This window comes from Musca vetustissima, unplaced genomic scaffold, assembly GCF_032173495.1.
Source record: "Musca vetustissima isolate MV318-11 ecotype Yass unplaced genomic scaffold, APGP_CSIRO_Mvet_v1 utg23795, whole genome shotgun sequence".
Lineage (NCBI taxonomy): Eukaryota > Metazoa > Arthropoda > Insecta > Diptera > Muscidae > Musca > Musca vetustissima.
The window spans coordinates 225,438-246,903 of NW_026880824.1; the positions used below are offsets into that span (position 1 = coordinate 225,438).

Genomic DNA, 21,466 nt, shown 5'->3' on the forward strand with positions numbered 1-21,466 from the left:
CGAGGAGTTAAATCATAAACCGTAATCATATATATGAACTAATATTCACTTTCTATGAACATATTAGAATATCTTGAATAAATCTGTTCATAAAAGTATGTATGACACTCAGATAAGTTCAAATCCAATCTTAAATTACCAGAAAGTATAAATTGGTCCAAATCAGAAATTTTCGACTCATAATTTTTTGCTCTATTACGTTATTATCAGTAATGAGAAAAAAACACCAGTTCAGTAATTCCGCGAATGTCTGCTGTTATCTCTCCATTATCTTCACATATTTTAATAAAATTTATGTAACATGAAAATTATTGACATTACAATTTTCACATTTTGTCATTTTGGAAAAAAATTCAGTTAAGGAACTTTTTATACCCTACACAACTATGTTGTCAGGGTATTATAGCTTTGTGCAGCCCCAAATGTTTGTAACGCCGCGAAATATTGGTCCTAGACCCACCTTTAAGTATACCGATCGTCATATCTCGACTAGCTGAGTCGATCTAGACATGTGTGTCCGTCCGTCCGTCCGTCCGTCCGTCTGTCCATTATAATTTGTAAACACGATACAGGCCACAGTTATGGACCAATCTTCACGAAATTTTGCATGTAGGATGGGTTCTGGCCAATGAAGACCCCTATTGTTTTTGGAAAAGATCGGTTAATATTTAGGGGATGAAATGGACCAAATACTAAATTTTTGTCGGTTTTTCTGGTCGCTCCAGAGGCCGCAATTATGGCCCAAACACCGCGAATTTTTGCATGGAAAAGGGGATCGGGCCAGAGAATAAGCATGCATGTTTTGATAAAGATCGGTCAATATTTAGCGGGACAAATGGACCCTGACTTTTGTGTGAAAAATGACAAAATTTGTATTCTATGGCATATATATTTACTGCTGGAGGATGTAGACCCCAGGAGTTGATAGCATATCCAAGAGGAGTGGTTGGCCTTTAAATTGATACCAAATATAGTGATGTATCTACTCAGATGTGGGAGTTACAGTCAAATATTTACAGGTGCTTACGTATTCAGATATTATTTAGTAAACCATTACCACATTAGAGGGAGAAATGTCGCGCTGATGGCTTTGAAATTTTTCATGAAGTTCATGTTATGGTCAAGAACAACGCCTACAATTTTCGGTGATGATCAGATTAAAATTTTGGGATGAAATGGACCGAAAACATATTTTTTTGTGAGTTTTCGAGTAGAATATAATCCGAAAATCACAACACAACCCACCGTGAAGGTAATCTGGACAAGTAATTAGAAGGACTGTACTGAATATCCGAAAAAAAGTAAGGAAGAGGTGTTGTTAACCTCTAATCGGACAAGAGGGGGCAAATATCACGAAATATTACTCAGACTCGGAATAATCATCCTCAGAAAGTTAGAGTTCGTGGTAGTTGTGTAGGGTATCGCATGGTCGGCCCCGTCCGACTATACTGCTCCGCTCACTGGTTTTGTTTTGAATTTCAATAATTCTACAACCATTGGGGAAAATAAATATGGATTCAATAAAAGTATGAATCAGCAATAATTGGGAGATATCCAGCAGCGAAATGCTGATGGTGGATTAAAAGTATTAAGTTTAGTTGATTAAACTGATATGACAAAAACTATTATTTCGAAGATGTATAGAGGAAACGACTAACTCAATTGCCACAAATTCTATCTTCGGACTTGATCTTGGTACAGTAAAGATCAAGACTAAATCTAGGTTCGGTAAAAATATTATAATGTGATAATGCATTCTTTTGAAAACCTTAACAGGAATTAAACTGCAGGGATCTAAGCGATATCAATTGGGATCCCAGCCACATTATGAGGAATCAGTTGAGAATACAGACATAAAGGTTGGGGATAATGGGAATGAATGACTGTGTTGGTCTTTGAACGATTAATGAAAAACATGTAAATATTGGAAAAAATATATTAGTGTATAATCCTATTGAGATAAGTCAATCAAATTTGTTTTTAAAAATGTATTTGTAATCTATTGAATCGAATAACGTATACATTAACCAGCTGTACGATATAATTACATATATTACACTACGAAATATCTATAGCCGAACAGTAATCATCGAATTAGGCTACTATAAAACCTATATCATAGCTTTTAACTGTTTTTAACTGCATATAAATAGTTTTCTACGTGAACTTTCCCATGTTAATCACTTTAGTGTGGGCAGCAAAGCGCCACGGGTCCAGCTAGTATTTATATAAAAAGTACAAAATGGTACTAAAGTTAGTACTATTTGCGTTTAAATGAGTGTATAGAAATGGAAGCCTGAAAATCGGAATTAGAATTTCTATTGTAGTACAGGATTGAGCTGATGTCTTTAAATTGGGAATTAAAATGGCTGTTGGAGTGCAGGATTGAGGTAGTTTAGGAGTCGTAGTAGTAAGTCGTACTTACTGGTACGAAAAGTTCTAAATGGTACTAAATTTAGTATAATTCGGATTTTGCTTGAAATGATAGAGCTGAAAACCTGAAATTTGGAAGTAAGATAACTGTTGAAGATTGAGCTAAAGACACATCTTTGACAATTCGTATTTATGTGTACCAAAAGTACTAAACGGAACTAAATGTGGTACAATTTGGATTTGGATTTTAGAAATGAGATATGGAAGGGTAGTACAGTATTTTTCGGTTAATTGACCCTACGGTTAATTGGTTTCCACGCTTAATTGAACCACATGATGGGGCAAAAAATATTTCATAGGAAAATACATGTAAATTTTCTCGGATAATTAAACCCTGTTAATTGATTTTTCCGCTTAATTGGTTCAAAATTCATGTCATCAATAATAAATTTCCTTTTACTTTTCACCGGTTAATTGCATAATAATAATTGAAAAATAATCTGCCATTTTTACATACATATTTGACATAATTTCTGAAAAATACTAGGTGGCATCTCTACTAATTCAAAACATATGTTTATTGCTAAGGAAAAACTGCGAGGAAGCGTAATTTGTATTTGACATTGGTTTTTTTTTTTTCAAATCATTAGTAGTTCCAATTATACGTGATTACTGTAATTGAACAAACTATTCAATTAAGCGGGTTCGGATAATTGGTTCCTCGGTTAATTGAACAAAAATTTGTGCAAATGTTGATGTCCAATTAACCGAAAAATACTGTACTTATGTGTACTAAATGGTACTATATTTGGTACAACTTAATTATGTGTGAATGTTTTTGTGTGAACGGAATTAATTAATATAACAGTTTGAGAGCAGGATTGAGATATGTCAATAGTTTTGAAAATTCGTAATACTACTAAGTACTAAATTTGGTACAATTTAGATTTGAGTGAACGGATAGAGATGGAAAACTTCAATTTAGAATGAAAGATTACAGGATTAAAGTAGTATTGGAATTACGTACTTATGGATACGAGAAGCACTAAATGGTACTAAATATGGTACAATTCGTTTTGTGTGAGCGGGAATCATAAAATTTGGAATTAAAATTAAGGATTGGATTGTAGGATGGGTCATGGAGTTAGTTTTAAAAGTTTAGTACAATTTAGATTTGAGTGAAAGGATAGAGATGGAAAACGTATATTTAAAAATAAAATTACTGTTAGAGTACAGGATTGAGACAGTGCTGAAAATGAAACTCATAAGTACGAAAAGGGGCTGGGATCCTGAAATTTGTCATTAAAAATAGTTGTGGAGTGTGAAATTGAGAAGTTTTAGAAACTGGTACTAACGTCAACGAAAAGTAATAAATGATACTAAATTTGATACAATTTGCATGTTGGTGAACGGATCCTTAAATGACCACTTAAGGTTATTATTGGAGTGCATGACTGAGGTAGTTTTGGAAATTCGTACGTATGGGTACGAAAAGCACAAAATTTGGTACAATGTGGGCTTGAGTGAACGGTTAGAACTCGAATTCTGAAAGTTGCCACTTAAGTTACTGTGGGAGTGTAGGAAAAGTATAGAATGGTACCAAATCTGGTACAAGTTGGAGAACAGACAGAGCTGAAATTCTTAAATTTGAACTTACGATTGCTATTTGAAAGCAGGTTTGGAATATTGAGGTAGGTTTGTAATATGGGTACGAAAAGTGCAGAATGGTACCAAATCTGGTATAATTTGTTTTTAATGAACAGACAGATCTGGAATGCTCAAATTTGGACTTACGATTACTATTTGAAAGTAGGATTGAGATACATTTGGAAATTTGTACGAAAAGTACTAAATTTGGTACGGTTTGGACTTTGGTCGAATTAAGATTACTGTTAGAGTGTGGGATTGATGTAATTTTAGAAATTCTTACTTAGGAGTATAAAAAGTACTAAATGGTACTAAATTTGGATTTGGTTGAACCCAGAGATTTGGAATTTACATTATTATTAAAGTGTAGTATTGGGTTATGGCGACATCTGTGGAAAATCAAATTTATGTGTACGAATAGTAAATAGAATAGAAAATGCACTAAATTTTGATTTGAGTAACGGAGAGAGCTGGAAACCTAAAATTTGGAATGTCGGTCACTGACGGAGAGTTAGAAAGAAGTACCAAGGGGGCTTTGGAAGTAATTGGTACTAAATTTAGTGGTGGTGATGGTACTTATGAGTTCGAAAATGTTAAATGAAAGTAAGATTTTAGCGAATACGTACAGGTTCCACGTATTCGCTAAAATCTGATATATATTTAATCTGTGTAATAAAATAAAAATAATGAATTTCGGAAGAAGAGTACTAAATGGTAATAAACTTGATATTAGATGTAGAAATAGAGGTGGAATTCATTGATTCCTGCTATTTAAAATCGGTTATGGGAAAAAGTCCAAAAGTCAAACTCTAAGTATTATATTCATAAGAATCTGTCATCAAAGTCCTTATGGTTCCGAAATACACCTGGGAAGACAGATAGTTCTTAAATGGATTATTAATGAACCATCCAAGATGAACATCTTCCATATAGACATAAAGGTACAGAAAATCAAAAATGGGATCCATATTTCCTTTGGGTTTTTCATAATGGGTTTATGATGTCGTTTCATTGTTACTATGTTCAAATCCAATAATACACCACATTTATCGATTATTAATGAATATTATATGATTTATTTTAAAATCTTTCAGGCGATCGCGGAATTTAAGTGAGAAGAAGCGACGTGATCAATTCAATTCATTAGTTAATGATTTAAGTGCTTTGATTTCAACATCGAATCGAAAAATGGATAAGTCAACGGTACTTAAGTCGACAATAACATTCCTCAAGCATCACAATGGTAAGTTTGCTGCCGCGACAATTGATTTAAAAAAAATCGAATTTTTTTATTATTATTTATTGTGTTGGCCGACAGAAGCAACCGATAGATCAAAAGTTTATGAAATACAACAGGAATGGAAACCGTCTTTCCTCAGCAACGACGAGTTCACTCAGTTAATGTTGGAATCTCTGGATGGTTTCATAATCGTTTTTGGCAGTAGCGGCTCCATATTTTATACATCGGATAGTGTGACCGCCCAATTGGGTTACTTACCGGTAAGTAGGTATTCCAGCTATGCATTGTGAAGTCATAAATTTACTTGGAGATTTTCTGATTTTTCAGTGTGATCTCATGAAAATGACAATTTTCGATTTATGCTATGAAATGGATCATGAGATCCTTTTGAATATATTCCTCAATCCCAAGCCTGTAATTGCTCCCATGCAAACTGACATTAGCGCCCGTAATCAAATTACGTTCTTTCTGCACTTGAAACGTTATGGGACGGAGAATGGCGATCGGAACTCGTTTGAATTAGTAAAATTTGTAGGTTATTTTAGTATGTATTCCGTTAAGTATACGTCTGTCGTTTCGTAGGATGAGGATAATGAATGTGAGTGTTAATCTTTTTGCTTTGATATTTTCAGGAAATGATGCAAAAGTCGATGCGGTCGCACAAAATACTCAAACGTCTCTACCTCGCGGTGTGCAACGAAGTTCAACGTCTTCCTTCGATCATTTGGATCATAAGTTGATATTTGTGGGTACCGGACGTTTGCAAATGCCGCAGATGATAACCGAAATAACGGTGACAGATCCGACTTGCAGTGAGTTTACCTCGAAACACAGCATGGAATGGAAATTTCTATTTCTCGATCAAAGAGCACCTCCCATAATTGGCTATATGCCGTTTGAGGTTCTTGGTACATCAGGCTATGACTATTATCACTTTGACGATATAGATGCCATTGTCAGCAGTCACGAGAAATGTAAGTATATATACGCCAATGAAGTCGAAATGTTATGCATAATTGAAATTGGGGATTTCTTTCGAAAGTAATGAACGAGGGCAAAGTAAAGTCCGGCTACTACCGTTTCCTAACCAAGGGTCATCAATGGATTTGGCTGCAAACAGATTCCTACATTTCCTATAATCAGTACACAACCAAGCCTGAATATGTGGTCTGTACGCACAAGGTTATCAATTATATAGACGTCTTAAAATACAATAAGTACGAAGGACACAAGTTAGCCACATCGGCCAAACCATCAGCATCGTCTGGTCAAATGCAGAATCCCACCAATATAGATAACACACCCGCTGATATTACAACGGATGGAATGCCAACACTGGCAACTTCAACGGCAGCCGTGACCTGCACAACACCGAACAATATGACAACCGTCAATAGCTCCAACAATTTGTACAGCCATTCTGCAAATCTCATTGGTGATATTCTACGCAACGAGACCTCACCCAGTTTAGATTCTTCGACACTATGGACAAATCCACCCACGCCCACTGGTACGGGTCAAGGATGTCAGTTGCAGGCTATAAAATCAAATTCTCGTCCCGCTTCCAGTTATGGTAATATTAGTTCGACGGGCGTATCGCCGAATGTGAAACGGAAACGTTACATGTACAATTGCCGTGGCAATGAATCGGATTCCACATCGATGTCAGCGGAATCGGGAACTAGTCGTCAATCGCTGATGACTCACATGAGTACGGTAAGCAGATGCAATTGAACAACAATTTATTAAGGGGACAACCGCATATTCCCGGTATTAAAAAATCGTTTTTTTAATATAATTTGAACTTATACTCTAGGATTTCTCATTAACAAATTCGAGTGGTAATTTGAAAAACTTTTGTAGATATAATTGACTTATCCACACTTTAACGAGTTTTTCTCGAAACAATGTTTTTTTTTGAACTACATAGCGAAATATAAAATCAAGTTAACGTCTTCTAAAGATATATTTTTCTCCAGATAATTTTCCTTTTACATGCCTTCAAAAAGCAAAAAATCCTGGTCCTTCCCCCTCAAACTTTAAAATTCTGAATAGAATATGGATTCAATATCGATTTTAATAATAACACAATTGAAAAATTAAGGTCTTGGTCTGGGGCGGTTGGTCTGTGGCGAAAGCCCTTGTCGAGTATATTAGGATCCCAGAAGGACAAAAGCCATAGGTCAACTTTTCCATTTATGGCGTGATGATTTCTTGCTTAAAGTTTATGAAGGACCTGTAAGAATATATATTATGTTTACATATATCACACATATGGCTAAATTCGGAGAAGAAAATTTTGAAATTTGATATGGATTTGAGTAAAGCAAATGTAACAAATTGATTAATATGTTCAAAAACCTAATGTATTTCAGATTTACAATGGGAAAAAATTATTCAAAACGATTTAAAATTAAATAACTAAAATTATCTATGTTCAAAAAATAATCTCAATCAGACACACGTTCGAAATATATATGGAGCTATGACTGAATCTGCACAAATTTCAACAAAACGCAATTACATTATTCTAGTCTAAATTGTGCAAAATTTCGTGTTAATAGGACAAACATTAGGAGTTTGGCGCATCATTTACAAAATTGCCAAACGGATAAACTTTAGGTCTTTATATTTGAATGACTCGAAAATGGACACACACACATTTTTCTAAATTGTCTTCACATCCCAAATCTATATTTCCCTTAATTTCATTATAGGGTCGTCAAAGATTCTCCTCCAATATGGGTCATAGTAACTTTTCTTCCAGCGGACAGCATCAGCAACAGAACTCAACTTCAAATCCGCATCATTCCCACTTTTCACATCATCATCAACAAAATCATTCGTTACATTCGCAACAACAACAATCGCAACATAGCCAAAATCCTCATCAGCAACAACAACAACAAATACCAATGAACCCTTCGGCTCAGGGTCAGAGAATGTTTCAGTCAATATCGCAGCATCCAGCCATTGTGCAGGGTACTCCAATGGCCGGAACTGGAACATGTCAATTTTCACAGCCCACTTTCCCGCTACGTAGTCCACAGATTGTGGCACCACCATTTATTGAATCACCGCAATACCTTACAGCCATACCAGTGCAACCGGTGATAGCCCCATTTCAGGTTGCCCCCGTCATATCACCGTTACCGGTAAGCTTTCTTAACTAATTTTTCATATTTATTGTTAGTGGCACTTACAACTTCAAATTATTTTTTAAAGCATCACCATCAACACGACATGATAGCTGCCCCCGTAGTGATGAGCCCCTCTCAAAGTCAATTGCAGGAACAGCTGCAACGTAAACATGACGAACTGCAAAAATTAATTCTCCAACAACAGGATGAATTGCGGATTGTGTCCGAGCAATTGCTGTTGGCCCGTTACACCCTGCTGCAGCCCATGATGCCCGTGAACTATGGTCAGACCGAGGCTATGCCATTGGGCACCAACAGCCGCAACATCAATTTGAACACCAATGCGGTACAACAGCAGTTCAATCAGTATGGCTTTGCTCTGAACTCCAATGAAATGAATAATCAACAAATAATGTTGCAACATCAACAGAACTTGCAACAGCAGCTGCAACACAACCAGGCACAAAGGAACCAGTGTCAACAGCAGCAGCAACAACACCACCATGGAAGCCAACAATTACAAAGCCAAGCATCGAATATGATCAGCACTAACGAGGCTTTAGGTAATACCCATATAACACAACGACCGCTCAATTCTGAAGATCCAGATCAACTGATTCTAAATCGCAATGTACCAGAGCTGGAGCAATTCGCCCAGGAAGAATTCGATGCATTTCTAAATCTATCACCGTTACAGAATATGGGATCATCTGAACCACCATTAAACCCCATGTCAGGTACAGTACAAAATGCAAGTGCAGCAAATTCTAATAACCCCGCCGACATAAGCAGCACAAGCAATCGCCTTAACAATTCAAATTCTGGGCAGATTTTGGAAACAACATCACCCTATAAAGGTGATTCTAATAATGCTGCAGCTACAACCAGTGAAGATTCAATCTTCTCATACATACAATTAGCCACAGACTCTAGTCATCCGCTGAACTTCAATATAAACATGAGTGATGCGATTCCCGATGCTAGTGTGGAGGATACCAAACTAATAACGCATCCAGCTAACGAGAGTAGTAGTATAAATCCACAGATTACATTGCCGATCACTCAGAGCACACCACAACATTCGACAACGTCCTTAGGTCCGCATTCTCAGCGATCGCCATTATTTCCTGCTTGCCAATCGCCCTCCAGTACAAACGATGTTCAACTTACCAATGTTGAGGCACACCATCATCAGCCAGCATCCCAAATCGGCACCAGCAGTGGTAACAATAACCCCTCTAACAACAACAACCCCAACCCAACAACCAATAACAACGATTCGAGTGTACTGTCAGATACTTTGAATCGAATATTACCATTTCAAATGGCCACCGAATCATCATTACAAAATCTTTTTAATACGGCTTCGCAGCCCAGTGGCAGATCAAATCAATAGCAGTACTCTAATTATTTTCGATAATAGGCGATAATTGTTTGTATATAGTATGTATGTATGTAGGTATAGATTTTTTTGTATGTGTGATTGTATATATTGATAGTTGTTAAGTTGTATATATTGTATTTTAGGCAGAGCTCCGATTTGCTCGATTTTACTCGCGAGTGAAAAATACTCCCGAATGGGAGTAAGTAAAGAGTGCGAGTTTTTTAGGGAGTATACTCTCCACTCTTTTATTTTGTTTGGGAGTGCTCGCGAGTACTCCTTGTTGAAGAAAAAGAGTGTGAGTCAAAATGTTCAAAATAGAGAATGAGTTCACTCTAAGAGTGAAATCGAGTAGACAAATAAATTTGGTTGTTTGGTTATTTGTGTGTGTGTGTAGTAGCAAACAGTTTTTGATGTTGATCTATTGTGTGCTGTGGCGAGATAGATCATGTACAAAAAACGATTATTTTGTTTATTGAAAATGTTTACACATGTGATGTACAAATACCCGCTACTTCGTATGCGGAAAGGGAATAAAAAAATATTTCATATGGAAATGGTGAATACCGTATAATTAGTTGTACTATAGTTCTGAATTCCACCTCTATTGCTACATTTAATATCAAGTTTATTACCATTAATTACTCTTCATACACATAAGCACTATTTTCCGAAATCCACACTTTAGCAAAAACGTACAGGTTCCACATGTAATTCCATTTAGAACTTTTCGAACACCGTCACCTCCACTAAATTTAGTACCAAAAACCCTTTGGTCCTTCTTTCTAACTCTCTGTCAATGACCAACATTCTAAATTTTAGGTTTCCAGCTCTCTCCGTTATCCAAGTTTAGTGAATTTTCTATTCTATACTATTGGTACACATAAATTCGAGTTTCCAAAGTTGTCTCCATAGCTCAATACTACACTTCAACAGTAATCTAAGTTCCAAATCTCAAGATTCAACCAAATCCAAATTGTTTCAAATTTAGTACCATTTAGTAATTCTCATACTCATAGGTAAGAATTTCTAAAACTACATCAATCCATCAATCCTAATCTTACTTCCACCAAAGTCCAAATTGTTCCAAATTATTTTTAAGTCCAAATATTAGGATTCCCGCTCACACAAAACGAATTGTACCATATTTAGTACCAATTAGGTCTTCTCGTATCCATAAGTACGAAATTCCAATACTTCCTTAATCTTGCAATTTTAATTACAAATTTACGTTTACTATCTCTATCCGTTAACTCGAATCAAAATTGTACCAATTTTTTTACCATTTAGTACACATAATGACGAATTTTAAAAAATTACCGACATATCTCAATTCTGCACTCAAACTGTAATATTAATTCAAAATTTTAGAATACAGCCCTATCCGTTCACACATTTGTAAGATTTCCGGACCCATTTAGTACTTTTTGTTTCTATAATTAACAATTTCCTAAACTATGTCAATCTTACACTCCAACAGTAATTTTAATTAAAAAATTCGGGAGTCCAGCTCTATCCGTTCACACATAATCAAGTTGTACGAAATATAGTACTATTTAGTACACATAGGTACTATGCTTCCATATCTCAATTCTATATTCAAACATCAACCATTAGTCCAAATTATGGGTTTCCAGCTCTCTCCGTTCACCCAAATCCATCTAGTGCCGTTTAGTACTTTTCGTACACATAAATACGAGTTTCCAAAGATGTCTCTATAGCTCAATCTTCAACAGAAATCTTAATTCCAAATTTCAGGTTTTCAGTTCTATCCTTTCAAGCAAAATCCAAATTGTACTAAATTTAGTACCATATAGTACCTTTCGTACCAATAAGTACGAATTTCATAATCTACCTCAGTCCTACATTCCAACAGTCATTTTAATTCCCAATTTGAAGACTTCAGCTCTGTCTGTTCACCTAAATCCAACTTCCACCAAATTTAGTACCATTTAGTACTTTTCGTACAAATAAGTACGATTTTTTAAAGCTAATTCCGATTATCAAGATTCCATCTCTACACACTCAACTGAATGTAAATAGTACGAAATTTAGTACCATTTTACACTTTTTATACACATAAGTACGAATGTACTTATTTCCGTACATCAACACTACTTCCCAACCAGTATTCCATTTCATATGTCAAGATTCATGCTATATATGTTCAATATATATACAACAGGAAGTAAATTCAGTAAAGTTTAGTACCTTTAGTACACTTATAGGTCGAATTTCCAAAAACCCTTTGCACATCATTCTAACTTTCCATCAGTGACCAACATTCCAAATTTCAGAATTCTAGCTCTTCCCGTTCGCTAATAAAAAGGGTACCATATTTGGTACATTTTAGTACTTTTCGTACCCTTCTACTTCCAACAAAACTTCCTGCATACCCCGATCCTACACCCCCATAATGACTGTACACTGTAGTATGAATTTCCAAAACTTCCTACTTAACCCAAACCTACACTTCACAGAGATCCTAATTCCAAGTTTCAGAATTCCAACGCTATCGGTTCACTCACAATCCAAATTGTACCAAATTTAGCACACAGTAGTATGAATTTCCAAAACCTCCAACTTACCCTAACCCTACAACCCCACAGTGACCCTAAATCCAAGTTTCAGGATTACAACTCTATCGGTTCACTCACAATTCAAATTGTACCAAATTTAGTACACAGTAGTACGAATTTCCAAAACCTCCTACTTACCCCAATCCTACACCACCACAGTGATCCTAACACCAAGTTTCAGGATTCCAACTCTATCTGTTCGCCCACAATTAAAATTGTACCACATTTAGTACACAGTAGTACCAATTTCCAAAACATCCTACATACCCCAATCCTACACCCCCACAATGATCCTAAATCCAAGTTTTAGGATTCCAACTCTATCGGTTCACCCTCAATTCAAATTGTACCAAATTAAGTACATAGTAGTACCAATTTCCAAAACTTCCTACATACCCCAATCCTACACCCCCACAGTGATCCTAAATCCAAGTTTCAGGATTCCAACTCCATCGGTTTATCCCCAATTCAATTTGTACCAAATTTAGTACACTGTAGTACGAATTTCCAAAACTTCCTACAGACCCCAATCCTACACCCTCACAGTGATCCTAAATCCAAGTTTCAGGATTCCAACTCTATCGGTTCACCCCCAATTCAAATTGTACCAAATTTAGTACACAGTACTATGAATTTCCAAAACTTCCTACAGACCCCAATCCTACACCCCCACAATGATCCTAAATCCAAGTTTTAGGATTCCAACTATATCGGTTCACCCTCAATTCAAATTGTACCAAATTAAGTACATAGTAGTACCAATTTCCAAAACTTCCTACATACCCCAATTCTACACCCCCACAGTGATCCTAAATCCAAGTTTCAGGATTCCAACTCTATCGGTTTATCCACAATTCAATTTGTACCAAATTTAGTGCACTGTAGTACGAATTTCCAAAACTTCCTACATACCCCAATTCTACACCCCCACAGTGATCCTAAATCAAAATTTCAAGATTCCAACTCTATCGATTCATCCACAATTCAATTTGTACCAAATTTAGTACACTGTAGTACGAATTTCCAAAACTTCCCACAGACCCCAATCCTACACCTTACAGTGATCCTAAATCCAAGTTTCTGGATTCCAACTCTATCGGTTCACCTACAGTTCAAATTGTACGATATTTAGTACACAGTAGTACGAATTTCGAAAACTTCTTACTTACCCTAAACAGAGATGCTAAATCCAAGTTTCAGGATTACAACTCTTTCGGTTCACTCACAATTCAAATTGTACCAAATTTAGTACACAGTAGTACGAATTTCCAAAACGTCCCACTTAACCCAAACTTTTACCCCCAGACTGATCCTAAATCCAAGATTTATGATTCCAACTCTATCGGTTCACCCACAATTCAAATTGTACCAAATTTAGTACACATTAGTAAAAATTTTTAAAACTTCCTACATATCTCGATCTTACACCCCAACAGTTATCCTGACTCCAAATTTCATGATTCTAGCTCTATTGGTTCGCATAAAATTCAAATTGTACCAAATTTAGTACCATTTAGTACCCATGAATATAAATTACTGAAACTGGGTAAAAAATTCCAAAACTACGTACATTCCCAATCCTACACTCAGATGTCCAACTCCTAATGTTAATTTCAAATTTCAGGATTCCAGCTCGATTTGTATCTCCAAATTAAATTTGTACCAAATATAGTATCATATAGCACTTTTCGTACACATGAGTACACGCTTTCAAAACCATCTCCTTAAATAGACTCTACATCTCATCCCTAAGTCGCATTCCAAATTTCAAGTTTTTAGCTCTATCAATTCACATGCTACGAAATTGTACAAAATTAAGTACATTTTAGTACTTTTCGTACCCTTCTATTTCGAATTTCCAAAAACCCGTTGGTACATCTATCCTACACTCAGCGAACACCAATCCAAATTTCAGAGTTCTAGCTCTACCGGTTCGCCAAATACAAATGATATCACATTTAGTACTTTTCGTACCGTTCTAGTACGAATTTCCAAAAACGCTTTTGTACATCTTCCTAACTTTACATCAGTGACCCACATTCCAAATTTCAGAATTCTAGCTCTTCCCGTTCGCCTAATACAAAGGGTACCATATTTGGTACATTTTAGTACTTTTCGTACCCTTCTAGTTCGAATTTCCAAAAACCCAGCCTTATCTCACGCCTACACACCAACACCAACCCACACTCAAAATTTCAAGCTTCTAGCTTTAGCCGTTTCGTCTGGGCGATGATCTGTCAGTCAGTCACTCACTCACTCACTCACTTAACACTAAGCTCTTTTATATATATAGATTTATAAAAAGAATTCAACCGTGTGATTTAATTAATTCAATATTTTTTAAAAGCATAAACACCTCCATTAAAATTTTTAAATTGGTATTCATTAAAATATGTGGAAAGTATTCTCCAAAAATATTAAAAGCGCTGGTTTGAAAGAAATCCCATCAATGCATAAGTGGTTCTTTATTTAATTTTAGTATCAAAATATTGTCGAGGGTTTCAATTTGGAGGCTGGTTCGTCTTGCTGTCACTATTTCAGACTAACATAAAGAGAACGCAGAGAACGAGCTTGTTGATGCATGCTTTCCCAGCACTACAGCAAACCAAACATCACAAAACAAACAAACAATGCACACAAACAACATCAAGTACAACAACGGTATCACAAAAAAAAAAAAAATAAAAGAGTACTCGGCAAGAGTGTAATCTGCTCGATTTCGAGCGTATTTCACTCCCACTCGAAAACGAGCGAAGCACTTGCGCTCTTATTTGAGTGACAGAGAAAAATAGAGTATACTCTATTTACTTTTTCTACTCGCAGGAGTACTCCCGCTCGAATTCGAGCGAGTTTCACTCTTTACTCGAATTCGAGCGAGCATTTCGGAGCTCTGATTTTAGGTAAAATACACAAACATCTTGAAAATACTCCTCTGAACACAAATATTTGCCAGACGAAATTTTCATTAGACCCTGATAGTTTAAAGGCGAAATTATGAACAAAGATAAGATTGATTCGACAAAATTAACTAATTCGGAAGTATCAGTTATCGACAGAACTTTTTATAACCTTCAGCTCGTGGTTAGGATATTTGTATGGGTCTGTGGGTGAAAAATAATATTCCAAATGACAGATACTCAGGTTGGAGAACTGGGTTGGGACTGACATTTAAAGGAGATATTCGCATAGTGTTTCATACCTTAACCTATATCAGACAATTTCTGAAAAGAGAAAACTCGATTAAAAAAACCGCTTTCTTAGAACCCACATTGCTAAATTAAAGCCAACTCGGTTAAAATCGTCAAATTATGGGGAAATTTATATGGAGTATATGTCAAGACAGGAACTTATTTCCAAAATTCTGTGGAAAACTACTGTTAAAATCTAAAAACAAATCCAAAAATTGTACGGGACCTTCAATGTCCTAGAATTCCAAATAGACTATTCGATTAAAGCCCTCAAAAGAATAACAATGAAGCGCTACTCTTATATGGGGACTATGTTAAACTATGGTCGTATATTAATAATTTTCTGTATATATGTCAGCCTTCAAGAATTCTTTATATCGAAATACAGCTAGCCACATCAGTTAGAAAGTGCAGCTAAAGCCTTCATATCAAGCACAAGCCATCAAAATACTGACAAAGTGGGACTACGTCAAAACGTGTATATATATTGATCATTTTCTATATAACTATGTACATAAGTTAGCCTTTATAGCAAATTACAGCCAAATCGGTGGGCTGTATGGGAGCTATACCAAACCGAAGCATACATTGGTGATATTTGGTCGGAATATTTGATACCGCATAGCAATTTAAAAAATCATATTAGAACGAATTTGTTGAAAAAACATGCCCAAAAGCCCAAATACCGGTGTATGGGGGCTACCCGGAAACTTCGACCAATCATGATAATTTTTCGTAGGAATTCTCTACTCAATGAGAATACAAAGTATAAAATTATTTGTTTGAAGCACGTGTCCAAGTTCCCAAAAATTTTGCAATTTGGAATTTAGCTTTATATGGGGGATTTCCTAAAAAAAAATACAAATTCGGTTCTTTAAGCCGAGTTAAAAAAAAAAGATTTCCAGGCGCGTAGATCATGTGTGCAGTTCTTCCAATTTGAAAGATCATGTTTGAAAATGCTCTCTTCCAGTTGATCTTTCCTTCGAATTCGCGGCCTTCCCCTTCTCCGTGAACCATCAAGTGGCTCGCTTTTTATATGCCTCTTGAGCATACACCGAGTCTACTGGACGTCTTGCACGTTGATAACATCATCTGGGTCTTCTCGCCATTCAATGCCAGCCCCACTTTGGCAGACTCTTCCTCAATTCATTCAAACGTGGATGTTACCGGTCGCAATGTTCCAACCATTATGTCGGAGTCGTCGGAGTAGGCGAGTAACATATACTATTTAGTGTACAGAGTGCCATTTTTGTTCGCCTTTGCATCTCGTATGAGCTTTGCAGCAGGATGTAAAAAGGTCGACTTGTATTCGGTATTAAAAGGCTCCGAGAGGTCCTTTCCGACATTAAATCCGACCAGATCGAGGACCGACATATACCCACCAATACCAACAATGCTGGGAGTACCAGTGCAAAATTTCAAATCTCTATCTTAAATATTGCGATCTCTATTATGATTTCAAAAGATTGACGGTAGAGTTCGGCAATCTAGTTCCTTGAGCGATTCGATCTTTTCAGTGCGCTCCGCAAACGGAACTAGGTTATTCCTTTAATTCCACAGTTCCTTTTAGTTCACTGGTACACGACAGTTCGCTCGATCAATACTCAGTGTATGCTTCTTCTTTTTTGGAGTATTTCAATAATAAACCAACAAGGAAAGTAGTAAAGTCGGACGGGCCGACTATATTATAGCATGAAATTGGATGAACTAAAATATGTGATATTTATCTAAATGTTAATCGACTTAGTACAATCCATAAACACGTTATTCGTTTGTTACAATGGGACAAAAGTATGTAAATCGACTTCAAACAAATATAAATAGGTTATACTAATTTAGGTACGTTTTGTTCCTATCAGCCCTATATTGGTTCTTGGGTGCGCCATATTTTGGTTCCTTGGTGCTGAAATTAATATAACCTATTGATATTTAGATCTGAACCGATTTTCACGAAACTTTACAGACATCACTCTAGGCTCAATTCAGTACGTTACGCCAAATTTCGTGCAAATCGAAAGATATATAGGGATTTGGTGCGCATTCAGACGAAAATATATATAGGAACTATATCTAAATCTGAACCGATTTTTTTTTCAATTTCAATATGGTTCGTCTTTGGGCCAAATATAATGTTTACAATTTAACACCAACAGACGGACGGACAGATCGACTCAGAAAGTGATTCTATGCATATTCTCAAAAGGAACTATGGGTCTAACTCGTTTCCTTTTGCCTGTTATAAACATATGCACAAAGACATAATACCCCGTACCACAGTGTGGTGAAGGGTACAATAAGAGAGACAGCTAATGTTGCATTAACTGATTCACATATATGAGTTGGTGAAACGAAATAAACAACGGGGGCAAAAAGAACTTGGAGAACAAGAGCAAAAAAGAACGACAGAACAAAAGGAACTAGATGAACGAGAGGAACGAGCGAACAAAAGGTAGCATCTAAACGAACGAAAGGAACTAGCGTAACGAGAGTAAGAAGGAACAAAAGATCCGGACCTAGTTCCGATCGTTCCTGGTTCGGAATAGTTCCTTTGAACAGGTTCGTTCCGGAATGACACAACTCGAATTGATGGACAGGCATAGAATTTTATTCTGATCAAGAATATATTTATATACACTTGATGGGGTCTTCGGTGAATATGTGTTACTAACGGAATGGTTTAATTAATATACTCTCCACCTTATGGTGGAGGGTTTAATTACAGCTAATGTGGTTGAAACACATGTCCAAACTCCCTAAAATCCCTCAATAACAAAATACAAAATTTGCTTGAAAAAACGTACCTAAAAGCTTCAAAATGTCGACAACTTGGGGGTACCTCTAATTGAATGACGATTGTAAACTCGTTTCTCTTCCTGCAAAAATTTTTTCTAGTTTTGTATTTGTCTTTGGAACTTTAACATTTTGGGCCTTCATGACTGCTACTCGTAATATGTTTCGTATATAACGTTACCGCCCGGTACCGGTATTTTAAGGATTGTAGCCTGCCTTTCTGATTGAAGAAAATGTAATTTGATATTCTGATTGGAATTTTCGGAAAATTTTCAATGCAGGCTATTATTTTGTACAGGCGGTATACCTATCTATGGGGACCTCATAAGGGTAAAATTCCCGTACGCATTTTAGATATTTATGTTTGGACTTTACCAAGTGGCAATAAGTCTCTTACTATTGCAGAATATTTTCAAAAGTTCATAGGAGTAAACATTAGTTACCCACATCATTTTTAAGATATCCTTAATTACCGTCTGTTTTGGTTAAATTGGATTCGCATGAATATAAGTTACCATCAAATGTTAGCTGTCAAAAGTGAATAAAATTCCACTTTTCAAAACCTCAATCAAACATTTTAAAACTTGCCATAATTATTGAAAATGTAAATATGTGTACAATAACTTGGTGTATAATAATGTAAAGTACAACTAATTATTTATATAAGAATATTATTATTTTTTTTTTAATTTATAAAATAGCAAATTATACGTTTTTTTAATGTTTAGATATATCGTATTGTATAATATTTTAATAATGTATTTAAATTTATATTAGTGATTAATTTACATTTAAGTTTATAATTCTAAGTATGTCAAATGATGCCAACATAATTCTCGATGGAATCCTTAAGCAACTCTGGTGATATCAATTAGTTAGAATGCATACTTTTACACATACATATGTTTATAATTGTAATAAGAAAAAATAAAATAAACAGATTGTGATATGTGTGCGTGTGTGATAAAATGTGTTTGCATTTTGTAATCGTAAAAGAAATCACAAATATTCGTCATCTTATTCATAGGACAGCTTTCATGATGCGTTACCAGCGATGTTCACCTTAAAGTGCTGCTGTTCCTTTATTTTTGAAGATGTCAACATGAAATTCACAGAATTCGGCTGAAATTAGAGAGTGGAAACATTTTACTAAATTTGGTTAAATGTTTTAACTAAAAAATTAGTTTTATTTTTTCGTCGGGTTCCTTGGCCGGGTACCCGTGTACCTTAGTTTATATTTCATAGAAAAAGCTTTGGTTTTCTTTTTATTTTCTTTAAAACCGTTTATTCATGTGTAAAAAATAACTGTAATGGTTTTTAGTTAAATTATTTAGATTTTTTTCATTTTATATTCATTCATTTTAACTTATTTCTAATATTTAGTGTCTTATGTTGATTCACTGTTGAAACATAGAAATCATGCCGATATTGTTTTGCAAATTTGCAAATGTTGCAAAATTCTCTCATTTCTTCTCCTGGGGTACCCTGGTTATGGACTCTCGTTTTTTTAGGTGGTTGTGGATCGTAAGGTTAAACAATGTGATATTAGGGATTAGAATTGAGCAGAAAATATACCTACCAAAAATCGATATTGGTCCATACTTTGGGATTGCCAATTTTGACAGTAAGACACGTAACGTGCGTGAGCTGTTTAAACCAGTGTTGCTAAAAATATTATAGCTAAAAACCAATAAAAGCCGACCACATGATACCCTACACAACTACCACAAAATTTTAACTTTCTGAGGTTCTATATTCTGGCCTGGGCCACATTTCGCGACATCTAGCGATACAACAGCTGCACTTTTTAAGCCTGGCCTATTTTCTAAATCTTGGTTTTCCGAGGTGAATATTTACGCCATAAAATAAAAAATGTGGTCACTTTTAGTTTTTGTACATTTGACCCTCGGAATATTGACCAATCATCATTTAAACAGGCGTATTAGAATTATTTTTTCGATTCATTACACCCTCTATGAAACGAAAACATCATATAACATCATATAACATTATGCGTTGTTCTTGACCATAACAGGTACTTCATATAAAATGTCAAAGCTATCAGCGGGACATTTCCAACATCTAGTGGGGTAATAGTAATACTAAACCATATCATAACACTTAAGGGGACCCTCCCATTCTCGGGGTCAAAATTTTTGTTGATATAATTCGAATCTACCCTGATTAAAGAATGTCTCTACAAAATTTCAAGTGAAAATCTCAAGAACTCTTGAAGATATATCCGATTTATTGTGTCAGCATCAAGTGACTGCTGAAGGGCTTCTCAAACTTTAAACGCGTTTTTCTCTAAATTTTTTTTTTTGCGAATGGCGGGCACGATAACTCAAAAACTAATAATCCAATCGGTTCCAAATTTTGCAACGTTTCTCTGGGAGTGTATAGCTCTCGTATGAACTAGGATAAAGCCAATCGGTAACATGGTTTTTGGTAAAAAATCTGCGATTTTCCAAAAATATTTTTTCAAAGGTCCGCCATTTTGTTAATTTTAGAGCGAAGTTAATAATCCTAGTTCATACGAGAGCCAGACATGTACTCTTTCTAACACCGTTGGAATTTTCGGATTCCGATGTTCCAGTGAGGAGTTATCATGCCCGCCATCAAAAATAAGGACTATTCTTTAATTACAAAAAACAACAACAAAACAATAACTAACATTTTTTGTAAGTTATTTTTCTTCTCTTTTAAATCTTCAAATATATATGTGCAATGTTACTAACCTTAACAAGCATTAGTATTAATTTACCAGCCCATTGAAAATCTTGAAAAATTAAAATCGAGAATGGGTGGGGTTCCCTTAAACACCTTTAAATATTTACGTATAGCTCCCAAATCCGAGTACATACAACGATATTATTAGTATCAATTTAAAGGTTAACCACTCCTCTCGGGTATTCTATCATCTTCTACGGTCTATATGCTGCAAGTGTAAATATAGACCGGATCTCTAGACGGGATATCTCAGTACTTATTCAAACTTTATGGCTGATTATTGTCATCTGATAGTTAATTATAAAAAACTAGTACCAAACAAGTGAAAAAGCGGGCCGAACTCCACCATATGTATACTGACAGATACTTGGAATGCAAATATAGGTAACATACCAAAA

At 35.5% G+C, this 21,466-nt stretch overlaps 1 protein-coding gene across 1 annotated transcript; it reads left to right on the forward strand.

The window, feature by feature from the left end:
- Positions 1-5,181: 5,181 nt before the first annotated feature.
- On the forward strand, positions 5,182-9,796 carry LOC133326679 (circadian locomoter output cycles protein kaput). The gene is made up of 7 exons (XM_061535301.1): positions 5,182-5,263; positions 5,339-5,520; positions 5,588-5,804; positions 5,893-6,234; positions 6,303-6,976; positions 8,035-8,415; positions 8,486-9,796. Exons 1-7 carry the CDS (start codon positions 5,209-5,211, stop codon positions 9,794-9,796), a joined length of 3,162 nt encoding a protein of 1,053 aa, XP_061391285.1. The 5' UTR covers positions 5,182-5,208.
- Positions 9,797-21,466: the final 11,670 nt, after the last annotated feature.